This window comes from Scleropages formosus, chromosome 18 (genome assembly GCF_900964775.1).
Source record: "Scleropages formosus chromosome 18, fSclFor1.1, whole genome shotgun sequence".
Lineage (NCBI taxonomy): Eukaryota > Metazoa > Chordata > Actinopteri > Osteoglossiformes > Osteoglossidae > Scleropages > Scleropages formosus.
In genome coordinates this window covers 4,965,937-4,987,961 of record NC_041823.1, presented here as the reverse complement: position 1 = coordinate 4,987,961, position 22,025 = coordinate 4,965,937, and the positions used below count along the sequence as shown (strand labels likewise).

Genomic DNA, 22,025 nt, shown 5'->3' with positions numbered 1-22,025 from the left:
TCTCCGCGCAGCCCGGCGCAGCATCCAATGAGAGATCGGCTTCCCATGCTCGGGACAGCCAATGGGCGGACACGTTGTATATTAGCGCTAGCCAATAGACGGGCACGTCGCTGCATAAAGCGGGAGAATTGAGGCTGACTGAAGACTTGGAATGACTCAGGTAAACAGGAGTTTTTGAAGCGGCTCAAACTTATTTTTACTGATTAATATCCCGTCACTGAAAGGGTATAAGTAGCAGTAAAGCTCCCCGAAAACATTTGGAGTGGTTTTCTCTAGCTGAACTGAGTTTTAAGAAAAGCTGCTGTGTTTCTGCATTCAGAGTGGGCAGCTAAGCCTAAGGCCTAGCTGCCGTTGTTCTTCTTCAGTTCCTGTGATGACACTGTTACATCTGAGTACTTTGCCGTAGAGACCCTGTCATGAGTCTTCTTTAAATGTTCTTGGTTTCTCCTGTTTTTAATTACAGTTCCACATTCTAAAACGGCCTGCGCTTGACTGTGGTTTTACGTCACTGCCACATGATCATCCCTTGTGAAGATGCTGGTTTGACACTAGAGAATCAATGAATGATGCGTCGTTCAGGAGCGCCCAGCCAGCGCTATGGCAACGTGGCCAAAAGGCCCAGGTTCGTCCCACCTCTATCCATCCAAGGAGCCATCCAAGGACAGGTCCTGGAAGCAGCACCGCAGCCTCCCCAGGGAACCCTGAGTGATACACTCAATAAGGTGATTAGAACATTGTTTGCTCTTGAAACATTTTTTTTGATGGGAAACCGGGTGATGACGTATTTCTGTCCGTCCATGTATCTGGGAGCAAACTGGGGCACCTGAAGGAAACTCAGAAAAACAGAACTTGCAAACTACCCAGAGACTGTTCAGAATTTTAACCCCCCCTCCAAACATGTAGCCCAGGATCTGTGTAGAGGCACCAACAACTACCCACTGTGCCACCCTTACTGTATACATCTGACAGGTTTACTTTCTGTTATCTCCATGCTCTTAGGTTCAGAAGGCTGTATCTGACAAGAAAAGCGAAGGCCCCACTTTTTCCAAAGCTCTGACGAGAATCCTAAATGCTGTTCCACAAGGAGATATTAAGGAGAACCTCACAGGAGTGCAAGAATGCCCCTCTTTGCCACCACAGGATTTGACCCCCTCAGCAGACAGGTCCATTGCTGGTAAGATATTTAGAAAATCTTATTTACTCTTTATTTGCAAGTCTGCTTTCTGGCATGTAAAGGCAGACTTGTTAAAGTAGGGGCAGTAAACTGTTGTGGTTGCAGGTATAAATCATAGGAAAGGGAGCTGCTGTTGCACTTTTGAGAAGGCACTTAGAAGACCAGGGAACATAGTCATTAATTTTTGCACATGTGCAAAATTTGTTTTTCCAGAATGTGATTCCTCAAATAGTGAAAGGCATACATCAGAAGTATTATTAATTATTTAGTTCTGTTTTAAATTTCACTTCACTTGAATGGAAAAGTTTTAATCTTGTTGGGGAAAAAATGGCTGCATTTTTTTGCAACGGTATAGAGGCTTGGTAAATCTGCTTCTGGGTGGTGTTTTGATTAAAGCATCCGACTTAATTTCAGAGTAGACCTTGCCAGATATGATTTTAAGTTAGTTTTGTATTCATTTAAAAAGCTTTCATTATTAGATAGGTCTGGACATCATGATGTTTCTGTACTCATGGTTGTTAAACCAAGGTACTGAACATAAAGTATAAAGGCTTAAAAGTTAAAAGTAACTTTTTTACACAATACTTGGATGGATTTTATGGAAGAACTGAAAGGCCTCTGGCAACCCATAAAATAACATTTTATTGATATAATCAGATTAAGCCCAAGTGCTACACAGAATATTCCCAGCAGTAAGAAGTCACAAAGTACTTTCATGTACCCTGCTGAAGAGGGCAGATATTTATCTCCTGAGAGGCCCATGTCCACCGCATGGTCAGGGCTCATGAAGCAATCAGGGTTAAAACAAAGGGGGCACGCACGCACACACTTTCAGAACCGCTCGTCCCATACGGGGTCGCAGGGAACTGGAGCCTACCCGGTAACACAGGGCGTAAGGCCGGAGGGGAGGGGGGACACCCAGGAAGGGACGCCAGTCCGTCGCAAGGCACCCCAAGCAGGACTCGAACCCCAGACCCACCGGAGAGCAGGACTGTGGTCCAACCCACTGCGACAAAGGGGGCAAAAACACTTCAATTAAGTGTGGGAAGTACAAACATAGTTTTATCATAAATTGCTAACAGTCATGAAAGACTGTGAGACAGTAGACATCCAGAAACAAGAAGATATGGCAACAATTAAAAATATGTGGAGGAGTAACTTAGGGCTGGCTTGGGAGTTGATTCCTGGTATGCCTTGGCACCGCTGTCAATGAAGATAAATATGGTGAACAATTAAAGCAAAAGAAGTAAGGATTCTTCAATGGGAGATGTTTTCCTAAGCTGACCAGGGTTCCCCCCACCGATGAACTTTCCAGAGCCTTTCACAGTATGCAGTTTATTCTCATTGTTCATTTCATCTTATGGAGTTAGTTAATCTTGTTGTTCCTGAATATATACATCAACAGTCAAGATCCATACACAACTATATAAAACAAGTTTTTATTTAACAATATATTTACAAACATTGTTACATTTGCCAGAAAAAAATGAGCATGTATTGGTAATTTTGACTTCAGTGATTAATATTTTGTGCTTCCGGTCAAAAAAGTGACTAAATAGCTCAGGCTATTATTTGCTGAAACACTGCAAACGTGGATGAAACGTAGGCATCACTTGAGTTTTTCTGAGTATGGGGACAGAAGGTAGCTCCAGTTTAAGGGTTTCAATTTACAGTCTCAAGGTCATAGGTTCATATCCCTCTCCTGTTTTAGTACCCCTGATCGAGGTACTTACCCTGAATTAATAGAATAAGAATACCGTGCTGTATAAATGAGTAAATCAGTGTAAAGTTGTTTCTGTCAATACTGCAAGTCCTTGGACAAAGGTTTCAGCATAATAATAATAATAATAATAAGACCAAGTTAAAACAGACCAAGCTGGAGTGACTTTCAGCAAGTGTATTGGCTGCTGTTAGTAATTTACCATTTCAACACCTATAAATATCGACACATTGACATTTCACAGTAATACTGTCATCTTGCTGAGAAACAGTGTAAAACATGCATAAATTCTAAACTAGAAGGAATTATAATTAATACAGTAAATCATGGTGTACAAATCGATTTGTTGCTAGGCAACTGTATGCAGGAGATGGATTTTAGTGAGTGCTATGGGGATACATGACTTTTTATTAGTTAAAACAAATGGAAACCCTGTTTAGTCTTTACACTGAGAAAAGCGGGGTCGTCGGTTTAGTGGTCTTTCGGCGGAAATATTCCGTAGCGCATGAATCGGGACATTTTTAAAGTGCTCAGTTTGATTCGGAGGAGCTGGTCGTGTTTACTGCCACATGTTTTCAATCCACGAACAACATTATTGGAGATAAAAAGGGAGAAAACGGCCGCCGGCCAGAGCGCGGATGAACCGAGATGAGAAACTCGAGCTTTGGGTGAAACCGGCGGAAGGGGCGGGGACGCGTAAGGGGGCGGAGCTCTGGTGTGTTGAGTGGCCGCCGAGTATGATTGGCGAATAGTTCCGGCGTCATGTAAATAAACGGGGTTGGGCGTGGCTAGGGGCGGGGCGATGCAGATTAGGGCACCGTTGTCGTTGTGCGCGCACCCTCTCGCGCTTCATATTAAAAGCAACTGGTGTCCTTTTCCCTCTTTGTTCCGGCGCGGGGAGGGCGTGCGTGTTTTTGCCCGCGCGCGTTCTCTCTCTCTCTCCGTTTTTTCTTTTTCCAGCGTGGCTTGCAGCCGGCCCACGCGCACACTGCTTCGTGGCTATTTGTCAACGTTTGTTTCTTAACAAAAAAACTAAACAAAGATGCATGCGCGCATGTACATAGATACATGCACGCTGAGCCCTTTTCTCCTTGCGCGTGCACGCGGCCACGTGCCGGCTGTGTGTGCAGCGCTGCGCAGTTCAGTGCAGACTACATGTGTATGTAGGTCAGACTGGGTTTAAGCAGCTTTCCTGAATCTGCGTCAGCCTAAGCTGAAAGGAATTTCAATAAAGCCCTCCCTGGTAGGCGTGGGCCTAAATGAGGCTGGCCTAGTTAAGCCTGATTCCTTTTTGTGCGTTGTGTAACGGAAGGGAAGCAGGCACCCTGGATGTGTGTGCGACTGTGTGTCCGTCTAAGAGACGGGGAGTAAAGGGGAGAAGAGGAGTTGTCGAGACGTAACAGGAGAGAAAAGGCACAGGGAGACGGGGGTGGGGGGCAAACACAAACAACAACAACCAAAAAAAAAAAAAAAAAAGGCCAGAACAGCATGAGCAAGAATGGCTGCTGCGTTCCTGGCAACAAGCATGGTGAGCAAAGCCAGGTCCTCCAATTTCACTCTCTCTGAAAAGCTGGACCTCCTCAAGCTGGTTAAGCCACACATCAGGATCCTGGAGGAGCACACCAACAAGCACGCCGTCATTGTGGACAAGAACAAGTGCTGGGATAGCATCGCGGAGCAGTACAACGCGCTGGGGGGCGACCGGCCGCCCCGCACGGCCCAGGGCCTTCGCACCCTCTACAAGAGACTCAAGGAGAGCGCCAAGCAGGAGATGCTCCAGAGGAAGCATGCCCAGCCCGAGTACCGCGGTAGCATCTCAGAGCCCACCAAGAGGGTCATCGAGATGATCCCCCACCTTTTCCAGCCCCTGCATGAAAAGGACCACCACGCCATGCACAGGTGAGACTGCTCCCACAGCATTCACCTGCAAACCCATAACCTTAGTGCTGCTCTGTTTCTGGGTGTGGTCATTGTTTGCGATGACCTCTCCCCTTTTCTAGGGTTACCTCACCTCACCTCAGCAGTCCTGTACTCTGTTGACACAGGGCTCCACTTAAGGCAGGTCCAGCCTGGTTCCCAGCATGCTCTGACAGAGCTGTAGGTGTTAAGAGTTTCCTTCACTGGAGCAGTATATAGCACTACTTTTATTTGTATTGCAATCCACACCCCCTCCCCCCCCCCCAGTGTAGCGTCAGATTAGTAAAACAAGGACAGCATTGTGACTCTGTCCAGCAGCTGCTGTCTGGATCAAGGGAGTGTATGTTTGTAGCCAGCGTTGCAGACGGACATCCCTCTTGCTGCCCTGCGCTTTTCACAGCAGCAAAAAATGTCGAAACAGGAAGTGTGTGTGTGTGTGTGTGTGTGTGTGTGTGTGTGTGTGTGTGTGTGGAGCAGGATTTCATTTTAATGCTCAGACCTCCTTGCCTTTGTCAGCTCAGAGTTACTTTGTGTTGTCATTGCAATTGGACTAAGGTTAAAACTCTTATTTGCCCTCTTGTCCACTTTGTGTTCATGATGTATCCAGATGTCTCTTTTTTGCAAACAAAAAGAACAGTCTATAGGGAAATGATACATTTAGCACAAGATATATTTCCTTCTGCTCTTGTAAGGCTTAATACACAATTTGTTAAAAATGGCGGAAGTGTTTGCCTTACGCCCTGTGTTACCGGGTAGGCTCCGGTTCCCCGCGACCCCGTATGGGACTAGCGGTTCTGAAAATTGTGTGTGTGTGTGTGTGTGTGTCCCACTTCATTAATCATTCCAGAACTGCCATTTTCATTGATAGTAACAACAGGGTAAGTCCAAATCAAAACAGAATAATAATCTGATATTTAGGCTGCGAGTGAAAAACATGATGTGGTAAAGAACAACCATCTGTTATGCTGTGCACAAATATTCACCTGCAATTAGGTTCGTGTTAATATGAAAACAATGTTGGTCATGAAATTGGCTAGAATATTATTTCTGCGTGGCTATGCTTTTCATCACTTTAAAAACAGTCCTAAAAATTACACTTTTACATAGGCGTACATATTCTCTCACTCGCCATTGAAAACTGCTAAACTGAAGGCAGGATCATGGGAGGTCTGCAGTCTATCCTGAAAGTATGGGGCACTTGACTCAGTGCAAATCATAGCATATAGTTTTTATTTAATAAAAATTAACTTTCAGTGAAGTCATATGCAAGTATAAAGTATGACCACTATATATAGAATTACTGATGAATTATTAAACTGTTTAAAGCAGATGGCCTTCCCTCATGTAACAAGCAGAATTCATTCCTGGAAATAGGCTTGTAAAACTAATTGTCATAAAAGGAAACTCTTAATTTATGGGACTGCGCTGATAGCATTAGTGGTTAGAGCTGCTGCTTTTGGACCCTAAAAGGTGGCAGGTTAGAATCCCACACTTATAGTACCTTGAACAAAGTACTTGCCTAAAATTACCCAGCTCTATAAATAGGTGAATAATTGTAGATAACTTAACATGGTTAGTCGCTTTGGAAAAGTGTCAACTAAGTGAATAAACAAATGTATCGTAAATCCCAGTTTAAATGGGGAAAATGTGTTCCTGACTGCCAAAAGATATCTTTCCCTCCAAAACATGTCAGAACTGTTCTGGACACCTTTAAATCCAGGCCTAAGACCCACATTACTTACAATTAAATAAGTTTGTAATTTGCCTTTTTGCTTCTGGTGCTAGGGGGCACAGTGTTGCAGTGGGCTTCACCTGGTCTTGCTGTTGTGGTGGGTCAGGGGTTTGAGTCCTGCTTACATTAAATTTATTCATTTAGCAGATGCTTTTCTCCAAAGCAATGTACATCTCAGCGAAAATACAATTTGTGCTTTACATTAAGAGAAAGAGGCATGCCTGCAGACATGTGATTCTTAAGTAAGCCCAGTTTGTTACTTTCCACTTTGCACCGATGTTAATCACTCAAGTAGGTGCATAAAATGCAGGATGGATTGAATCCTGATAACCTCCTACAAAAAAATGTTTTATAATAAGGTACACATACATTGCCGGAGTAACGGCTGTGTAAAGGCTTATCTAGGGATAATCATGAAGTTACGGTGCATGAACATTTACACCATACATGCGCTGGAGAGATCTTGGGTGAAGTGTGCCTAGAAAAGGTGAGTTTTCAGACGTTTCTTGAAGGTAGACGGAGTTTCTGCAGTTCTGAGTGAGAGGGGAAGGTCATTCCACCACAACGGAGCCAGAACTGAGAACCTCTGTTCTTTACTTTTCATGCGGGGGGTGCCTTGTGGCAGACTGGCGTCCCGTCCAGGGTGTGTCCCCTTCCACTTTGGCCTCGTGTTGCTGGGTAGGCTCCGGTTTGCCACGACCCTGCTCGGGAAAAGCGGTTTTAGACAGTGTGTGTATGTGCGCTTCTGGTGCTTAATGTGTTCATTTGTAGATGCTCAGTGTTTTCATAATGATTTTCTGCTGGTCCACTTTCAGGGTAGTCTATAAGCACGACTCGCCCATAGAGCAGCCAGGAAGCAGCTCATCGCTGCCTGCCCTGCCGGACTATCAACCTGCTGCCATCCCTGTTAGACTGGACTACGAGGTGGACATCAAACCCCCGCCAGACCTGACTGTTTTGTCCACCCGTATCGAGGGGGTACAGGAAGAAGTAACCTCAGTACACGGCTTTGATGGCTCCATTTCTCCCTGCCCCTCCTCAGTGAATCTGGCCATGTCACCCTCACCGCTGCCTCTACGACGGGATCTCTACTCTCGGCCTGAGAGCCTGCGGCACCTAGGAGGTTTGGGCCAAGAAACCCTTCAGCTGTCCAAGGAAGAGCACGAACTGCTAATGGACAACCAGAGGAAGCTGGGCCTTTACATCGAGGAGAAGCGTGAGGGTCTCAAGCGAAGACAGCAGCTAGAGGAGGAGCTCCTCAGGGCCAAGATCAAGGTGGAGAAGCTCAAGGCTGCCAGGCTGCGTCATGGCCTTCCTGTTCCTCACATGTGAGCATGGATTCTGAAGAACTTGCCAGTACTGGCCAGTCAAAACAAGGCTATCAATCAGATGCGAAGTGCTTTCAGTTCAGAATCATCTTGACTGGTTAGGTCTGGAACCCATGACCTGAACACAACCCCTCTAAAGAGTCTTAAGAACAGGAGATCTAGGGCCTTGTCTGGAATATTTCCTTTGCAACTGAGCTGTGGGGTTTAAAACATGGATAATTCAAAGTACTTGAACTTCCAATTTCAAATTGCTGTGAAGAATGTGTAAACACGTTCACATATGTATTGTGCTCTTAAAGTCCAAAGATATTTATTTTTTCCTATAATTTCATTTTCTGTCTTTAAAGACCATATTTTAATGGAGGGAAGGAGAAAATAAAGCTGGACATGCTGTACAAATGCAAATTCAGAATGGAAACTTTGTTACTTTGAATATTAAATAAAGCTTCTAAGAAGTTTTGTTTAATCTGAGAGCTTTTTTTTGTATATTCAGTTTACATGTGTCTAGATTTGATAAACAGACAAAATAACAATATGGTTCACAACAGTCATGTGTTATGGTTTTTCATGCGTGGCCATTCTTGGGTTTAAAAACATCAGAGGCATTTGTCTCATCCATTTGAAGAAGTTCATTCTCTCTGTTCTCAACCAGTCACCAAAACCAGAGGAAAGAGATGCTAACATGTGGAGCAGTGAGATGAAGAGTTAATGTAGAAAGATTAAATTTAAAAAAAAAAAAAAAAAAAACCCACAGATTAGACCTGTTAAAACTTGCATTATGTGCATGGGGTGGAAAGTCAAAACCAGTTTTTAAAGTCTGTGTTCAGCTGAATGGTCATTATCTGTTTTCGGTGATATTCCAGCTGCTGCTGCTTGGCCCAGTGTTGTGACGGAGTGGATGTGCCAATAGCTTCTTTAACAATGTATTGTTTGAGCGATGAGGTCGTATGAAGGGCACAAAACAATACTCTATATGCTTGAATTAAATAAATCCACAAGTGAACTAGTTTCACTTGATATTTGCTCTGATGCTTTAATTATATTTTTGTGGGCTTATGTGCCCTAGCAGCTGTGAAGGGTTTGGTTATGACAGACTTGAGCGGGTGGACTGGTTGTTTATAGTGGGAGAAGTTTTGGAGAAGTTGAAGGCCATGTTGGTGTGGAGACCTTGGGTGATGAACAGAACATCAGAGCATTCATGAGGTGGCTGGAGATGGTACAGCACATGTTGGACATGTTTCAATATGAGATGACAGTGACTGATGGGTTGGTGTGCGGTTATTACTGAAGATTTTTGATCTTTCTGTGTGAGTTGGTAGGCTCGTATATCATTGGCTTTTCATTTTTTTGTAGCCTTGGTAAAATTAAATACCGTACAATGAAATTAAGCAAAAATCTGCAAAAAAATTGTGTAGACATAAGTTGGAAGAAACTACTTGGTACTTCAGCCTAGAGGCAAATTTTTAAAGAGAGATTTTTAAAACTGTCTCCTCCTCCCTCTCAGGTTCCAGGTGTCAGTTGGAAGCCACGCCCACCCAGTCGCCTTTGGCACTCAACAGCTGTGCTCCGGCACTGGGACCCACAGAGGGCGATGGGGCAGTGCCCGACGCCCGGTATTTCAGCGTAATGTGGTGCAAAGCGTCCAAGAAGAAGCACAAACGGTGGGAAGGTGACGCTGTGCTTGTGGCGAAGGGCCGCAGCGTCCTGCTGAAGGACACGGAGGGCAAGGACATCGGCCGCGGTGAGGGTCGCCCCTAGCGGTGGTACCTGGTGAAGCCTGAAGGTGGCATAGTGTGCCCATCAGAGAACATGTCGCCACTGGTTTTACAGCCTTTTTTCGTGTTTCCAGAGGTTCCCCTCTCTGATGGACACAAGTCCTAGATTTTATCCTTGTAAGTCAGCGAATCCCAAAAACTCCAGTCATCAGTCTTTTTATACCTCTTTGCTCCCTTTACCCTAGTATGGATGTCATTCACCTCACTGTCACTGTGCTGGACTTTTGAATTTAATCCCTGTGATACGTAGCTTCTGGAAAATCCAACAGAAACTTAAAATAATGGTATAACTGAATGCATGTAAGCATCTTGCATTTATTAATTTAGCTGATGTTCTTCTCCGAAGTGACTTAGTGTTAAACTCCTTACAAGGATTTAGCAACTTATACACCTGGGCAATTTTTACTGGAGTAGTTCATGGTAAGTCCCGAAGGTACCAGATGTGAGGCTTAAACCCGGGCTCTTCGAGTCCAAAGGTGGTGGCTATAACCACTGCACCACCTGCCACCACCCTATAATAAGATGTTAAGTAACTTTTGTATAAATTATGATGCTTATCTATGGAATAAAAAAGTGTACAGAATCTTATTAAATGGAAGTTAGCTATTTTTCTGTATTTTTTCCGTATGTTCACATGTTATTGAAGTGCAGTCAAATCACCTGCTGCTCTATGTCTCTGGCAGGCACTGGGTACAGGAGCTCAGAGCTCGAGAGCCTTGCTGAGGGCCAGACGCTGATGGTGGGGGGTAAGGAGATTGAGGTGATGGGCATCATCTCTCCAGAGGACTACCGTAGGGGGCGCTGCTTCCAAGAGGCCCAGGTGGAGGTGCCATCGGGACCCATCCGCAACCCCCTGTCCAAGCCCTTCTCCAGGCCCGGGGTGAAAGGCGTGGCCGCAAACCCTCGAGTTCCAGTTTGCCATCCACGACATGACCCTCTTGCCCCAGGTACCGTCTCAGGGCTCTGCCCGCTGCTGAGATGCTGATGGCTTCACTTCCAGTCTGTTGAAGAAGTCAAATGAAGGTCAGCTTATAAAATTTTACACTATTATGCTTTGAGAGGCATTGGGTTTTCATTTTCTGGGTGGTGTGTGATGTTCAGGAGCCCTGGTCATGCCAAGGCCCACGGAGAACCACCAGTGGACGTTCAACCAGGGAGGGCTTCCAGTGGTCGATGTCGTCGTGGATCCCCACCTCACGTCTCGCCTGAGGCCTCACCAAAGGGAGGGCGTGCTCTTCCTGTACGAGTGTGTCATGGGGATGAGGTATTCATTTACACACCATGTTTTTTTTTTTTTTCTTTTCTGCTGACATTATTGTTGGTTTTGGACTGTAACACTTAAGTGTGTTTTCAGTTCATCATCAGTCTTGGTTTTCACGGTGGTCTTCGCAGTCTTGGTTTCGTCACGTGATACAATGATGCTGCCCGTGTGTCTTGCTCCCAAGGGCGACCCGTCGGCATGGCGCCATCCTGGCAGACGAAATGGGTCTTGGGAAGACACTGCAGTGCATCACGCTAGTGTGGACACTCCTGCGCCAGGGGCCCTACGGCAGCCATCCCGTGGCCCGACGGGCCCTTGTGGTCACACCTGGCAGCCTGGTGAAGAACTGGGCAGCCGAGTTCAACAAGTGGCTGGGGAAGGAAAGGATTGGCGTCTTCACCGTGGACCAGGTGAGCAGCCGGAGGGAGGGGCCAGGATGCTGAGAGTGAGGTGACAAGGTTGCCGCGTGGGTAAGAGGACGGCGCTGTCTTCACCGCAGGACCACCGGGTGGAGGAGTTTCTGTCATCTCCCCGCTTCACTGTTCTGGTCATCAGCTATGAGATGCTGCTGCGCTCGGTGGAGCAGGTGTCACGGGTGGAGTTTGGCCTCGTCGTCTGCGATGAGGGCCACCGCCTGAAGAACAGTAACATCAAGACATCCACGGCGCTCAGCAGCTTGGCGTGCAACCGCAGGATCATCCTCACTGGTGACACACCTCCCCACCCCCAGGCACACCCAGTTAACGGGCAGCATCGACATCACAGGACTAATTTTTCCCCCAGAATGTGTACAGTTGTGTATTTACGGACAAGATTCTCATTAACAGTACAGCTGTGGTACAACTCCTGCCGTTCAGAGCAACTGGCTCCGTGCATATGCCTGGCAATGTGTTTTATGTTTGGTCAGGTGACCACGTGAGTCTGTTTCGGTTTATGGTTGGCTTTTCCTTCTCACCCCAGGCACTCCGGTCCAGAACGACCTGCAAGAATTCTATGCCATCATTGAGTTTGTGAACCCAGGCGTCCTTGGCTCACCGTCAGCCTACAGGAAGGTGTACGAGGAGCCAATCGTCAGGTCCCGTCAGCCTTCCGCCACAGAGGTCAGTCTCGGTTCTACCTAACCTAGCGAACATTCTCCCTTCGGTCACGAGAGATGTTGTTGTCGTCTGGCACTAACTGGCCGGCACTGGGCCCGGTGGGTCACACGCAGGAGGAGAAACGTTTGGGCGAGGAGAGAGCTGCTGAACTTAACTGCCTCACGGGCCTCTTCATCCTGCGCCGGACCCAAGAGATCATCAACCGCTATCTGCCACCCAAGCTGGAGTGGATCGTGTTCTGCAGGCCGTCGCAGCTGCAGCTGGAAGTGTACCGGAAACTCCTGACACACCGCGTGGTGCGAGCATGCCTGCAGGGGGCGCTGGAGAACAGCCCGCATCTCGTCTGTATCGGAGCCCTCAAGAAGCTGTGTAACCACCCGAGTCTGCTGTACGCCACAGTTCAGGTGAGAGGCTGGGCATCGGCAGTGGGAGGTGGGGGACTCTGTGCTGTGGGGGCGGGGTTCCCCCCATGGTATGGATGCAGGTAGAAGTGTTTTTTCTCCACTGTCAAAAGAGATTGGGTCCCTGTCGCCCAAACAGCACATTTTTTATTTTCCTTAACGGTTATGGATTTTCAGATTTTATGAATTTTAAAAAATACAAACATTTCCAGAACACAAATTTTTTTATTCCAGTTTTTGTAACCTGTGCATTTTCTGAAACTGCTGTAACAGAGCGAACTCAGCCTATGATGACCCTCGTGGTAAAGAGCACCCAGTCACCACAGGAGTGTCAGACTCTTTCTTAATTCAACTCACTTCCACAATGTTTACAGCTGATCTCTGGTGATTAGTAACAAGATGAGGAACTTTGTGGGATAAATGGGATAACAGTCAGACAGCTGTACATATTATAAGTTTGTAGACGTTTTTTTTTCAGTCATTTTACATTAGTTTTAATTTTGTCATCAAATCAAAGTTAACAGAAGTAAAATAAAGTAAGAGGGCTTTTATGTATCTTTCATTTGTTATATATAGCTATATCTGGGGTTTTTACAGAACCTAACCAGCAAATATCAAGGAACGTCAGTATTGTTAAGCTTTTATCGGTCGTCACTTTGCAGTAACGGACAGGCCTGCAGCCCCAGCTGTGTGAAGTTGTGGAAAGTGAAGTTCTCTGAGCTTAACAGCAGGGGATGTCAAGTTCTCACAAGTGTGTTTTCAGGGAGAGAAGGATCAGCTGTCAGTCAAATGCAGGGGGGCTTTTTAGGAGTCGTAGGCAGTGGGTATGTATTCCTTTCAGGGTGGTCTTGTCTTTATGTTGCTTTGTGTTTGGAGGTTTCCTGAATGCACCGAGATGCTCTGTGTTTCCAGTGGGTGTTACCGTCCAGCAGTGTATTAGCATCACATAAACTGAGCTTGGGAAACATGGTAAATGGCTAGAACCTCTTTGCACTCATCCTTAGATACTGCATGTAACTTGTCAGATTTAAACCTTCATATCTCCAAAGGTAGACAAACTCCTTTATGGGCTTAAACAAGGTACTTGGGGCTGTTTACATAAAGTATTAAGAGTAAATATTTCCTCAGCTGTGAGAGTAAATTTGGAGGGACAGTGTGTTACATGAATGTTTAAACACTGCTCTGTTACAAACAGTTCATGCCTCGTAACTTTGTGCATCTCCATTTGTAGTCGGCACAGGTATCGGCATCTTGGCTGCATCGCTGCCTCCCTGGAGGGTAGTGATCCCACATGTTTTACACCGGTATTCCACTGCTGCTTTCAGGATCCTTGTCATTGCGATCATTGAAGTCATTTTTCCCCATGACTTGCAAAGCAGTGTGTCTGGTGCGTGCGTGCATGTGTGCGTGCGTGCGTCTGTCTCTCTCAGCCTTTGCATGTTATTGTGTTGGTCCAGGAGAAGGGCGACAGCATCGCGCAGGACCCGTCGGAGAGCACACTCTACCAGGGTCTGGAGGAACTCTTTCCAGAAGGTTACTCTGCCGGGGGCTTCCACACTGCCCACTCGGGGAAGCTTCTGGTGCTCTGCGACCTGCTGGCGGCCGTGAAAGAGTTCAGCCCCTCCGACAGGTGAGCGCACCTGGACCGGGGTTCCAGGAGAGGAATACTATCATTGCAAAATGGGAATGTAAGAGACGAGACAGGAGATGCAGTCGCCCGTTGCTGTGGGCTTTTATTTGCCCTTAGACAGGGGAGAAGGAAGGAGACGGGAAAGGTGGACCGGGGAACAGGTAGGGAGAGGTTTCGTGCTGGTCAGGGGGGGCTGGGAGAGTTGGGTCGGTCGGGATGCGGGCGTCGTCTCAGGGATCGAGTCCGGGTTCGCCTCTGTCTCATTCTCCTCCTCGGTCTCTTCTCTCTACTGCTGGGCACCGGGGAAGAAATAGGGAGTGAAATCAGCCCCAGCTGTGGCTGCTTTGCCCCCGTCTCCGCCCCTTCCCCGGGCGGTCTCGGCGTGCTACAGGGAACAAACAGACGTTTATGCAGATGGACGTTGTTTTCGAACTGGCGACAGATCCCACTGCATCCTACGTTTACCGCACTCACTTCTGGTCCTCTATGCCCTGCTTATATTTTCTCAGTTAGATTGATGTTTTCAGCAGCCGCGTTTTCTCTGCGCCAGCATGTTGAAAATACAGTTCAGGGACATGAGTTTTTATATTTTTTTTCTGCTGACATTTGCATTGATAAGACCAAGATTGAAGGACACGGTGACAGGCTTGTTTACAGTGACACGGAAACTTAATAAATCCTGCACAGTTAATCTTTCGAGGGCATTGATTCATGCACTGGTGGGTCTGGCGCTTTTTGGAAAGGTTTACATGCCAAAGGCCTTTTTCTGCTGTTGGGTATAAATAACACTTTTCTTTCTAATCATTCTAGTTTTGTGTTGTATTTCTGGTGTTGTTCTTATTATGGAGCTCTGTTGAAAATTGTCCATGTCTCTGTTGCATAGTTTTCTGCCCCATGGTTACTGTGTGCTGAGCTGCGCTGTACTCTCCCGTCCACAGGGTGGTGCTGGTCTCCAACTACACTCAGACCCTGGATCTGCTGCAGGACTTGTGTGGGCACCTGGGATATAGCTTCTGCCGTTTGGATGGGCAGACGCCGGTTGCGCAGCGACAGCGCCTGGTGGACCGCTTCAACAACAGGTACTCCACGGACTTTGTCTTCCTGCTCAGCTCCAAGGCGGGAGGCGTGGGCCTCAACCTGGTCGGTGCCTCCCACCTCATCCTGTACGACATCGACTGGAACCCGGCCAATGACATCCAGGTGAGCCGCTCTCCCTGTGCGCTGCTCCTCCAATCCAAATGGTCACCAGCACTTGGTAGACATCGGCCGTGTTCCTGGGGACAGTGATCAATTAGCCAATTAACTATCCTTCACTTAAAGAGCATCCCTTAAGCCACATGTTTTTAGTTTTCAGTTATGTGGTGACAGATTCCAGGCACATCCACAGCCCAGCAGCAGGGGGCGGTATTCTGTGTTCGATTTTATGACCTTGGGTTCACCTCACACTTGCTCGGAAGCCGGCTTGATGTTTACTTTCGAAACACTCTGACTGAGTGTAACCTGCTGCCTCTGGTATAAGTGAAGTATTTTATTACCCAGTCCCGTCGGTTTTCCAGTCGCAGGCTTTGGAGGTGAGTCGGTGTGAGTTGATACTCACCTGAGCGTGTGTCGCAGTTTTACCCTGCGACACGGCAGCTCCTCTGGGAAGACTGGTTCTCATTATGGCAGCAGTGATGTCACCCTCTCCTGGTCGGGGGTTGGCGGGGGGTGTCTCACTGCGATTTTCATGGATGGTGAAATCCTGACCAGAATGGTGGTGTGATCACATCCCTGGGGTGTAATTGTGTTTGAACTCTTGCAACACCCAGTGTTACCCAAATAGCTCTGCAGTGTCTGCTCTATAAAAAGGGGCAGCATGTGGCACAGTGGTTAGAGCCTGAGCTTTTCACTCTCCACTGTAGACACTTACCTGAGCTGACACAGTAAAAATTACACAGCTATATCAATGGATAAATCAATGCAAGTATATTTGTATTATAATATTACATTGTACCATTGTAACTTTGGAGGAACATGTCAGATGAATGAATAATAATAATAAGGTTGTGCAGGAGAAGAGAAGAGCGTGTGATGGTCGTGGTGTTTGTGGATGTGGTGATGACACATGTCGCTGTGTCATTAGTCTGCTTGATGAACACTGTGTGTCGGTCCCTGACAGGCGATGGCGCGAGTGTGGCGGGACGGCCAGAGGAAGACCGTCCACATCTACCGCCTCCTCACCACAGGTGAGACACCGACCGCATCGCTTGGGCACAGATCCTCAGCGTGCTCCACTCGGGTGGAGGAGGCCTCGGGGAAGGGAGAGCGGGCTGTGCTGTTCATCAGAGTTGTGAAGGTCTGGGAGGATTAGCGGCTGTGCAGCTAGCAACCCCCTGGGGAACATAATGAGAGTGTTTGCCCGTTAGGACTATCGCACAGGGGCGGGGGCGTCAGCATGTGTCCCAGTGAACGTGCCGACCCACATGAGCCTGATTTATGGATTTAAAAAATCTCCTTATGTTTGGTACTTCAAACACTAATTCTGTAACCACGTCACACTTGGGTTCATTGGGGTTCAGACCGATCCTCGCTCTCAGTTTAATGAGTGTGTTTAGGGTCGGTCCACATGCGCCGTGCCGGGTGTCGCTCTCCATCTCCCAGGGACCATCGAAGAGAAGATCTACCAGCGGCAGGTGAGCAAGCAGGGCCTCTCTGGAGCCGTGGTGGACTCCTCCAAGCGGGCTGAGCACAGCAGCTTTCCCGCGGAGGAACTGAAGGACCTCTTCACGCTCCACGAGGGCTCGGAGTGTGTGACCCATGACCTGCTGGGCTGCTGCTGCACCGGAGACGGCAGCGCGCCAGGTTGGGCCCCCGTCTCCTCCTCGTGTCGCACCTCGTTCGGGGCCCCATGGGTCACGACCCTCGCTGTTTGTACGGTGTTGTGGGTTCAGGGGAATCTTTTGAGGCTCCTTCATCTAGAAACGCACTCATTTCCAGGTGCGACAGTGCAGCAGGAGACCCCCGAGCAGCGGCCATGCCAACTGGGTCGCCGTAGCGACAGGCCCAGCACCCAAGGGCACCTCACCATGTCTGAACTCATGCAGTGGCGCCATTACTCCAGCCGCAGCACCTCCTTCTCGGACGCCTACCTGGACCGGGTGCAGAGCCACATCTCGTTTGCCTTCCGGAGCACCGCTTCGACCCCCCAGCCGCCCCCCCAACAGCAATCTGTCTCCCTCTCAACAGCTGATGTCTCATCTTTCGCTCAGCCCAGCTGAAGTGACTGTCTGGAGAGACCAGGCTGGGATAGCGATACTTCCAAAAGTATAAATATCAGTATAATATACATTTTTACAATTCTGAACATTTTTAAGTGTTAGTCAGTTCAGTGCTACAGTGTTTATTTGCAAATTTGTGATGTCACATCAAATAAACTAAGATATGTGTGTATGTGCTTTCTATGCAGTTTGATTCCATTTAGAAGTTAATGAAAAACAAGTAGGGCCTCCGGTCCCTCTCACCACCGGGGCTCTGGGTTCGAATCCTGCTCGGTCTGTGTGGATTTCGTATGTTCTCCCAGTGTTTGTGTGGGTGTCCTCCACGTGCTCTGGTTTCCTCTCACAGTCCGAGGATGCATGTCGAGTGGATTGGTAACTCTAAATTTCCCATAGTGTGTGTGAGTGAACGAGAGAGCTGTACCATTCCTCACACGCTATGCTTCCAGGATAGGTTCCAGACCACCACGACCCTGCTTTAGGACAAATTTTCATGGGCGGATGGAAGATGGAAGGAAAAAACGCAGGCGTGCGTTTCCTCTGTGACCCTGTATCCCATTGTTCTCTCAGGAAAGTGTGACAACTCTGAATCATGTCATTAGTGGGGCTCAAGCAAGGCATTGTGGGTCGAACTCTGTTCACAGATCCGCTCCCACAGAGGTACATCCAGGTTGGAATCAGCGTGAGTGCAGAGAAATTCCAGTCCATGATTCTTACGGTGTACAGGTGCCACCCGGGAGGGTGTCAACAGTCATATAAAGGATGAATGTTCTTGTTTTTCGCTTTGAAGACACAATTTAGTTTGTTTCTCACTGCAGATTACACTTTGGAACAGAAATGGGACCAAAGCGAAGGGCTCCCATCAATTCCCCGTTGTGTGTGAAAACAGCCACCGGCATCGAAAGAGACTTTGCAAGAGTTCCTCAATAACTTTGTTTGCTCTGAGTTTACTCCACCGTAGTGGAATTTTTTGATTTACCATGCCTTCGGGGTGGCCTTCTGTTGGTGGGGTTGGACCGTCTCCTCTGGGTGCTGTAACCACACTGCTGGTGGGGACCTCCTGCTGGGTAAATGTACTTAACCCTGGTAGGAAATGTGGTATTTTTTGCCCTTTTGTATCCAAAGTCCTGAAACCTGCTCTCCGTGTTTCCAGTTTGTGCTCTTCACTAGACCACACTGCCAAAAAGAGGTGCAAACAGCAACACGGAGAGGCAGAAAAGGCCAACCTCGCGTGCGGGTTCCGCAGGCGTCCTGCCACCCCAGCTCTTTGACGCGATACCATATCTGGCAGGGTTCGAGCAGCGCGCGGGCCCCTCGTTCACACGCCTTTGTTTGCATTCTGGAGCCAAAGTTTAGACATCAGGAGTGCAGCGACGGGTTCGAGCGGCAAAGAGATGGCTGGAAAAAATGTTAACGAGACGAAGGGGCATCTTGTAACCGGGCCACATGTTCAAAGTTTCCCTCTGAAGTCACTGCTGACACGGTCGCACGGCCCCCCTGCGGAGCGTTGACCGCCGATCTTAGATTCCTAGAATCGGTTTCGCTTTCCGGAACAAAAGGTGTTCTTGCAAAACTGGTCGACAGCTCAATGTTTACTGCTCATCTGCTTGACCTTAATTTATTTTATTATTTATTCACATAGCTGACAATTTCCAAAACAACTTACAGTATGTAATTTCAGTTATTTACCCATTCATACAGAGGCGCTCCAGCACTTCCTGTATGGGAGGCAGGAGAATGGTTAAGAATTTTGCCCCCACTCTGTGAGACTTAATTCCCAGAAACCAGTTCTAACAACGAGCATTTTCTACCTGCACACCCCTTTGTGTGATCCAAAAGAGCATTCATTTTTATTCATTTAGCCAAAGTTTTTCCTCCACAGTGATGTAAAACAGAGTGAACAACACTGTGTTTCACGAAGATGGAGAGGTACGGGCGCAAATGACCTGCAAAGTACAGCCATGTAGTTGAGAACCACTGTTGATTGGACACATTAGGTGCAACTGCATGAAGAACTTATGATTTTTCTAGGAGGGATTCAGCAGCTCTGAGGGACAGAGGGAGCTCATTCTGCCACATGGGGGCTAAAAGAAAACCAACAGATTTTCAATTTTGGGCGCCTTATGAGTGGAACCACCAAGTAATCGGGTCCAGCAGGTATCTGGGCGAAGATCCTTTCATCGTCACGTAGGCTGTAATCAGAGCTTTGAACTCGGTACGGGCAGCTGCAGCAAGTCAAGTGAGGAAGACGAGGAGGGGAGATGCGTGGGACCAGAACGTGGACTGGAGACTAGGAAAGGAGCAGGACTGAGAAACCCTGAGTCACTGGACAACTGGATGTCCAGCAGTGTTTATATGATGTGTCCTCTTGTCATTTCAGAACGTGTTTACAGCTCGTCTTAGTCAGCGGATCTCTTGAAGGAGAAGCACCGCGCCGGAGAGTGTAAACGTTTTGGGTCGGTGACAAACCGGTTTAAAATTCCTCCTCGGATCCGTCACTCCTGTCTGGGCCCGAGCGAGCGGCGTCGTACGGTTATGGGAACTGAACCGAGCCCCCATCCGGAAGGCGGAAACCGTCTCTTAGCGTCTCGGCACGCTTGATGTTCTCCAGATACCCTCAAGCGGACCGTGATTCCTGCCTCTAGCGCGGGGAAAGGGACGCGTCGGCCCAAAGTCAGGGAACCGCAGCTCGGCTGGACCTGCTGACCCTGCCCTGCCCCTCTGGGGGCCGAAGCACATCCAGTAAAGTGCCCATCGAGGCCGAGTGCCCTCGTGGCGTGGAGCCCGGCGTCACGGTCACGCCTCGCACGTGCGCACGGGGGAGATGCCGGCAGACGCCTCTCGCTCTCCCCTCCCGTGTTTTCCAGCCCTTCCCCTCTAAGCCATCGGGAATAAAGCTTAAACTGGCAAAATCGGGATCAAACCGCATTCAGGTCCGCTGTCCCGATCCCAGATGTCCCCGAAGGGCACACATTTACTTAAAAGCTAAAATCCGCCGTGAAAGTGATTAAGTCAATAACCACATAAAAGACATTAAATGTCGCATTAGCGTAACCATGTGCACAAGTGGGTACTTCAGCGTAAATGACACTTTCCCGACGTGCAGCTCAAAATATGAATGCGCCATAAAGTACAAACATAAGGGTCAAGGTGCCTCTTCGAGGGAGGATTCGGGCACGTCGTGCACTTTATGGATTTCTTCGCTAACATAGTCAATACCTGGCCAGCGATGAATTCTTTGGTTACAAATGCAACATTTTTTCCAGCTGGGAGCGAAGTGATTAGAGCTGTCGTCTTTAGACCCAAAGGTCGCAGGTTCGAATCCCCACCTTCAGCTGTAGTACCCTTGAACGCGGCATTTACCCTGAATTACTCCAGTAAAACTACCCAGCTGTATAAAGGGGTAAATAATTGAAGGTATATTAACAGCATAAATTGCTTTGGAGAAAAGTTACATTAATTAATGTAATATATTTAAGGCTGTATGAAAATGGGAATAAACTGAAATGGTACTTTATTAATTATAATAAGAGTAATAGTAAGAAGGGCCACGGTGATCCAGAGTCTATCCTGGAAGCACGGTGTGTGACGGAGGGTCCGCACTGGATGGGACACCAGTCCATCACGGGGGAGGGGAGATGGACGGATGAACAGATGGACACACACGATGCCCTAAGATTCTGTTTTCTCTGACTGGCCCACAGAGCAGCAGCTGCACAGAGACCATAGTACTGCGCGGTAAAACGACATCAAGTACCACCTCGAGGACGGTGTGAGAGAGAGAACATGTTCCACCCCAAACGAGCTTCAAAGTTCACGAGACCTCAGAGGAGTCGCTCACCCCGCTGAGCCACCTCCCGCTCTCAATCCCATTTCCTGCTAATGGACTTCCCTCTTCCACATTTAGCCCGCGCCGCTCGGAGAGCCCAGGTGCTCCGAGTTGAACCCGAGGTCGTCTGCTGTCAGAGCCGCGAAAGCGCAGAACGAACCTCTTTAAAGTTTCGAAATCAAAAGTCGTTTTTTGAGGCGAATCCGAGCTGAACCTGGACGGAGACGTAAGCCGGCGCAGAAAAGCCCCCCGGTTGCTACGGCGACGCGATGCTTGCACGCGAGTCGAGGCGTGAGGTGCCGTTAGGAGTTAAAGGCCGTTTGGAGTCGGACCCTTAATTTGACACCGCTAATGCTATTGGGACGCCTTAGTGGGCGGAGCCGAGGATCGGGGTTCAAGTGAGGCTTCGGCTCTGGGCGCGTGAAGCGTGCGTTCCCTCCACACGCCGTCTTTGCTCTCGCTGCACTGTCCAGACACAAGGACACCGAAGCGTGTGTGTGTGTGTGTGTGTGTGTGTGTGTGTGTGTGTGTGTGTGTGTGTGTGTGTGTGTGTGTGTGTTCCCCCAGCGATGCCCTACGCTGGCCCCCCATCGGCACGGCCCTCGTTGGACACGAACTTCTCGCCGATGTGTGCCTCATCTGGACGCCGGGACAGCCGTCACTCCGCACCCATCAAACACGGTACTTTACCCTGCTGTGCGGCAGGCCTGGAAGTCACCTGGTCTTGTTTAATCCGCCGTGGTTTCCTCTCTTGCTCGCGGCCCCCGGCCACGGCCCACTTCCCAGCCCAGCGGTCCCCTAATCTGCCCTCGTCCAGCCAGAGCCGGCGGACACATTAGGACTCGTCGCCACTCCAGCACTCGCTGGGGATTTACCGCTTTACCGACTTATCTGCCCATGTTTACCG

General features: G+C 48.3%; 1 protein-coding gene across 4 annotated transcripts; it reads left to right on the top strand.

Annotated features, from left to right (window-relative positions):
* Positions 1-99: 99 nt before the first annotated feature.
* Positions 100-17,432, top strand: rad54b (RAD54 homolog B). 4 transcript variants are annotated; one of them, XM_018762730.2, is made up of 15 exons: positions 100-160; positions 464-722; positions 1,000-1,174; positions 9,376-9,612; positions 10,330-10,593; positions 10,748-10,910; positions 11,092-11,317; positions 11,407-11,614; positions 11,868-12,007; positions 12,118-12,408; positions 13,863-14,035; positions 14,974-15,235; positions 16,194-16,260; positions 16,676-16,876; positions 17,012-17,432. In XM_018762730.2, the coding sequence occupies exons 2-15, from the start codon at positions 564-566 to the stop codon at positions 17,290-17,292; spliced, it is 2,847 nt and encodes a 948-aa protein (XP_018618246.2). In that variant the 5' UTR covers positions 100-160; positions 464-563; the 3' UTR covers positions 17,293-17,432. The 4 variants fall into 4 exon arrangements, 3 of the variants coding, with proteins under 3 accessions (XP_018618246.2, XP_018618248.2, XP_018618247.2); XM_018762732.2 differs by lacking the exon at positions 17,012-17,432 and having other exon boundaries at positions 16,630-16,837; XM_018762731.2 differs by lacking the exons at positions 100-160; positions 464-722; positions 1,000-1,174 and adding an exon at positions 4,678-4,793.
* The last annotated feature ends 4,593 nt before the right edge of the window (positions 17,433-22,025 follow it).

Bases quoted from the DNA above. Each gene is read 5' to 3' on its own strand.
- rad54b (XM_018762730.2), top strand. From the start codon at position 564: ATGATGCGTCGTTCAGGAGCGCCCAGCCAGCGCTATGGCAACGTGGCC. The intron at 10,911-11,091 runs GTATTCATTTAC...CTTGCTCCCAAG, and splicing joins GAGTGTGTCATGGGGATGAG to GGCGACCCGTCGGCATGGCG. The intron at 16,877-17,011 runs GTTGGGCCCCCG...ACTCATTTCCAG, and splicing joins CGGAGACGGCAGCGCGCCAG to GTGCGACAGTGCAGCAGGAG.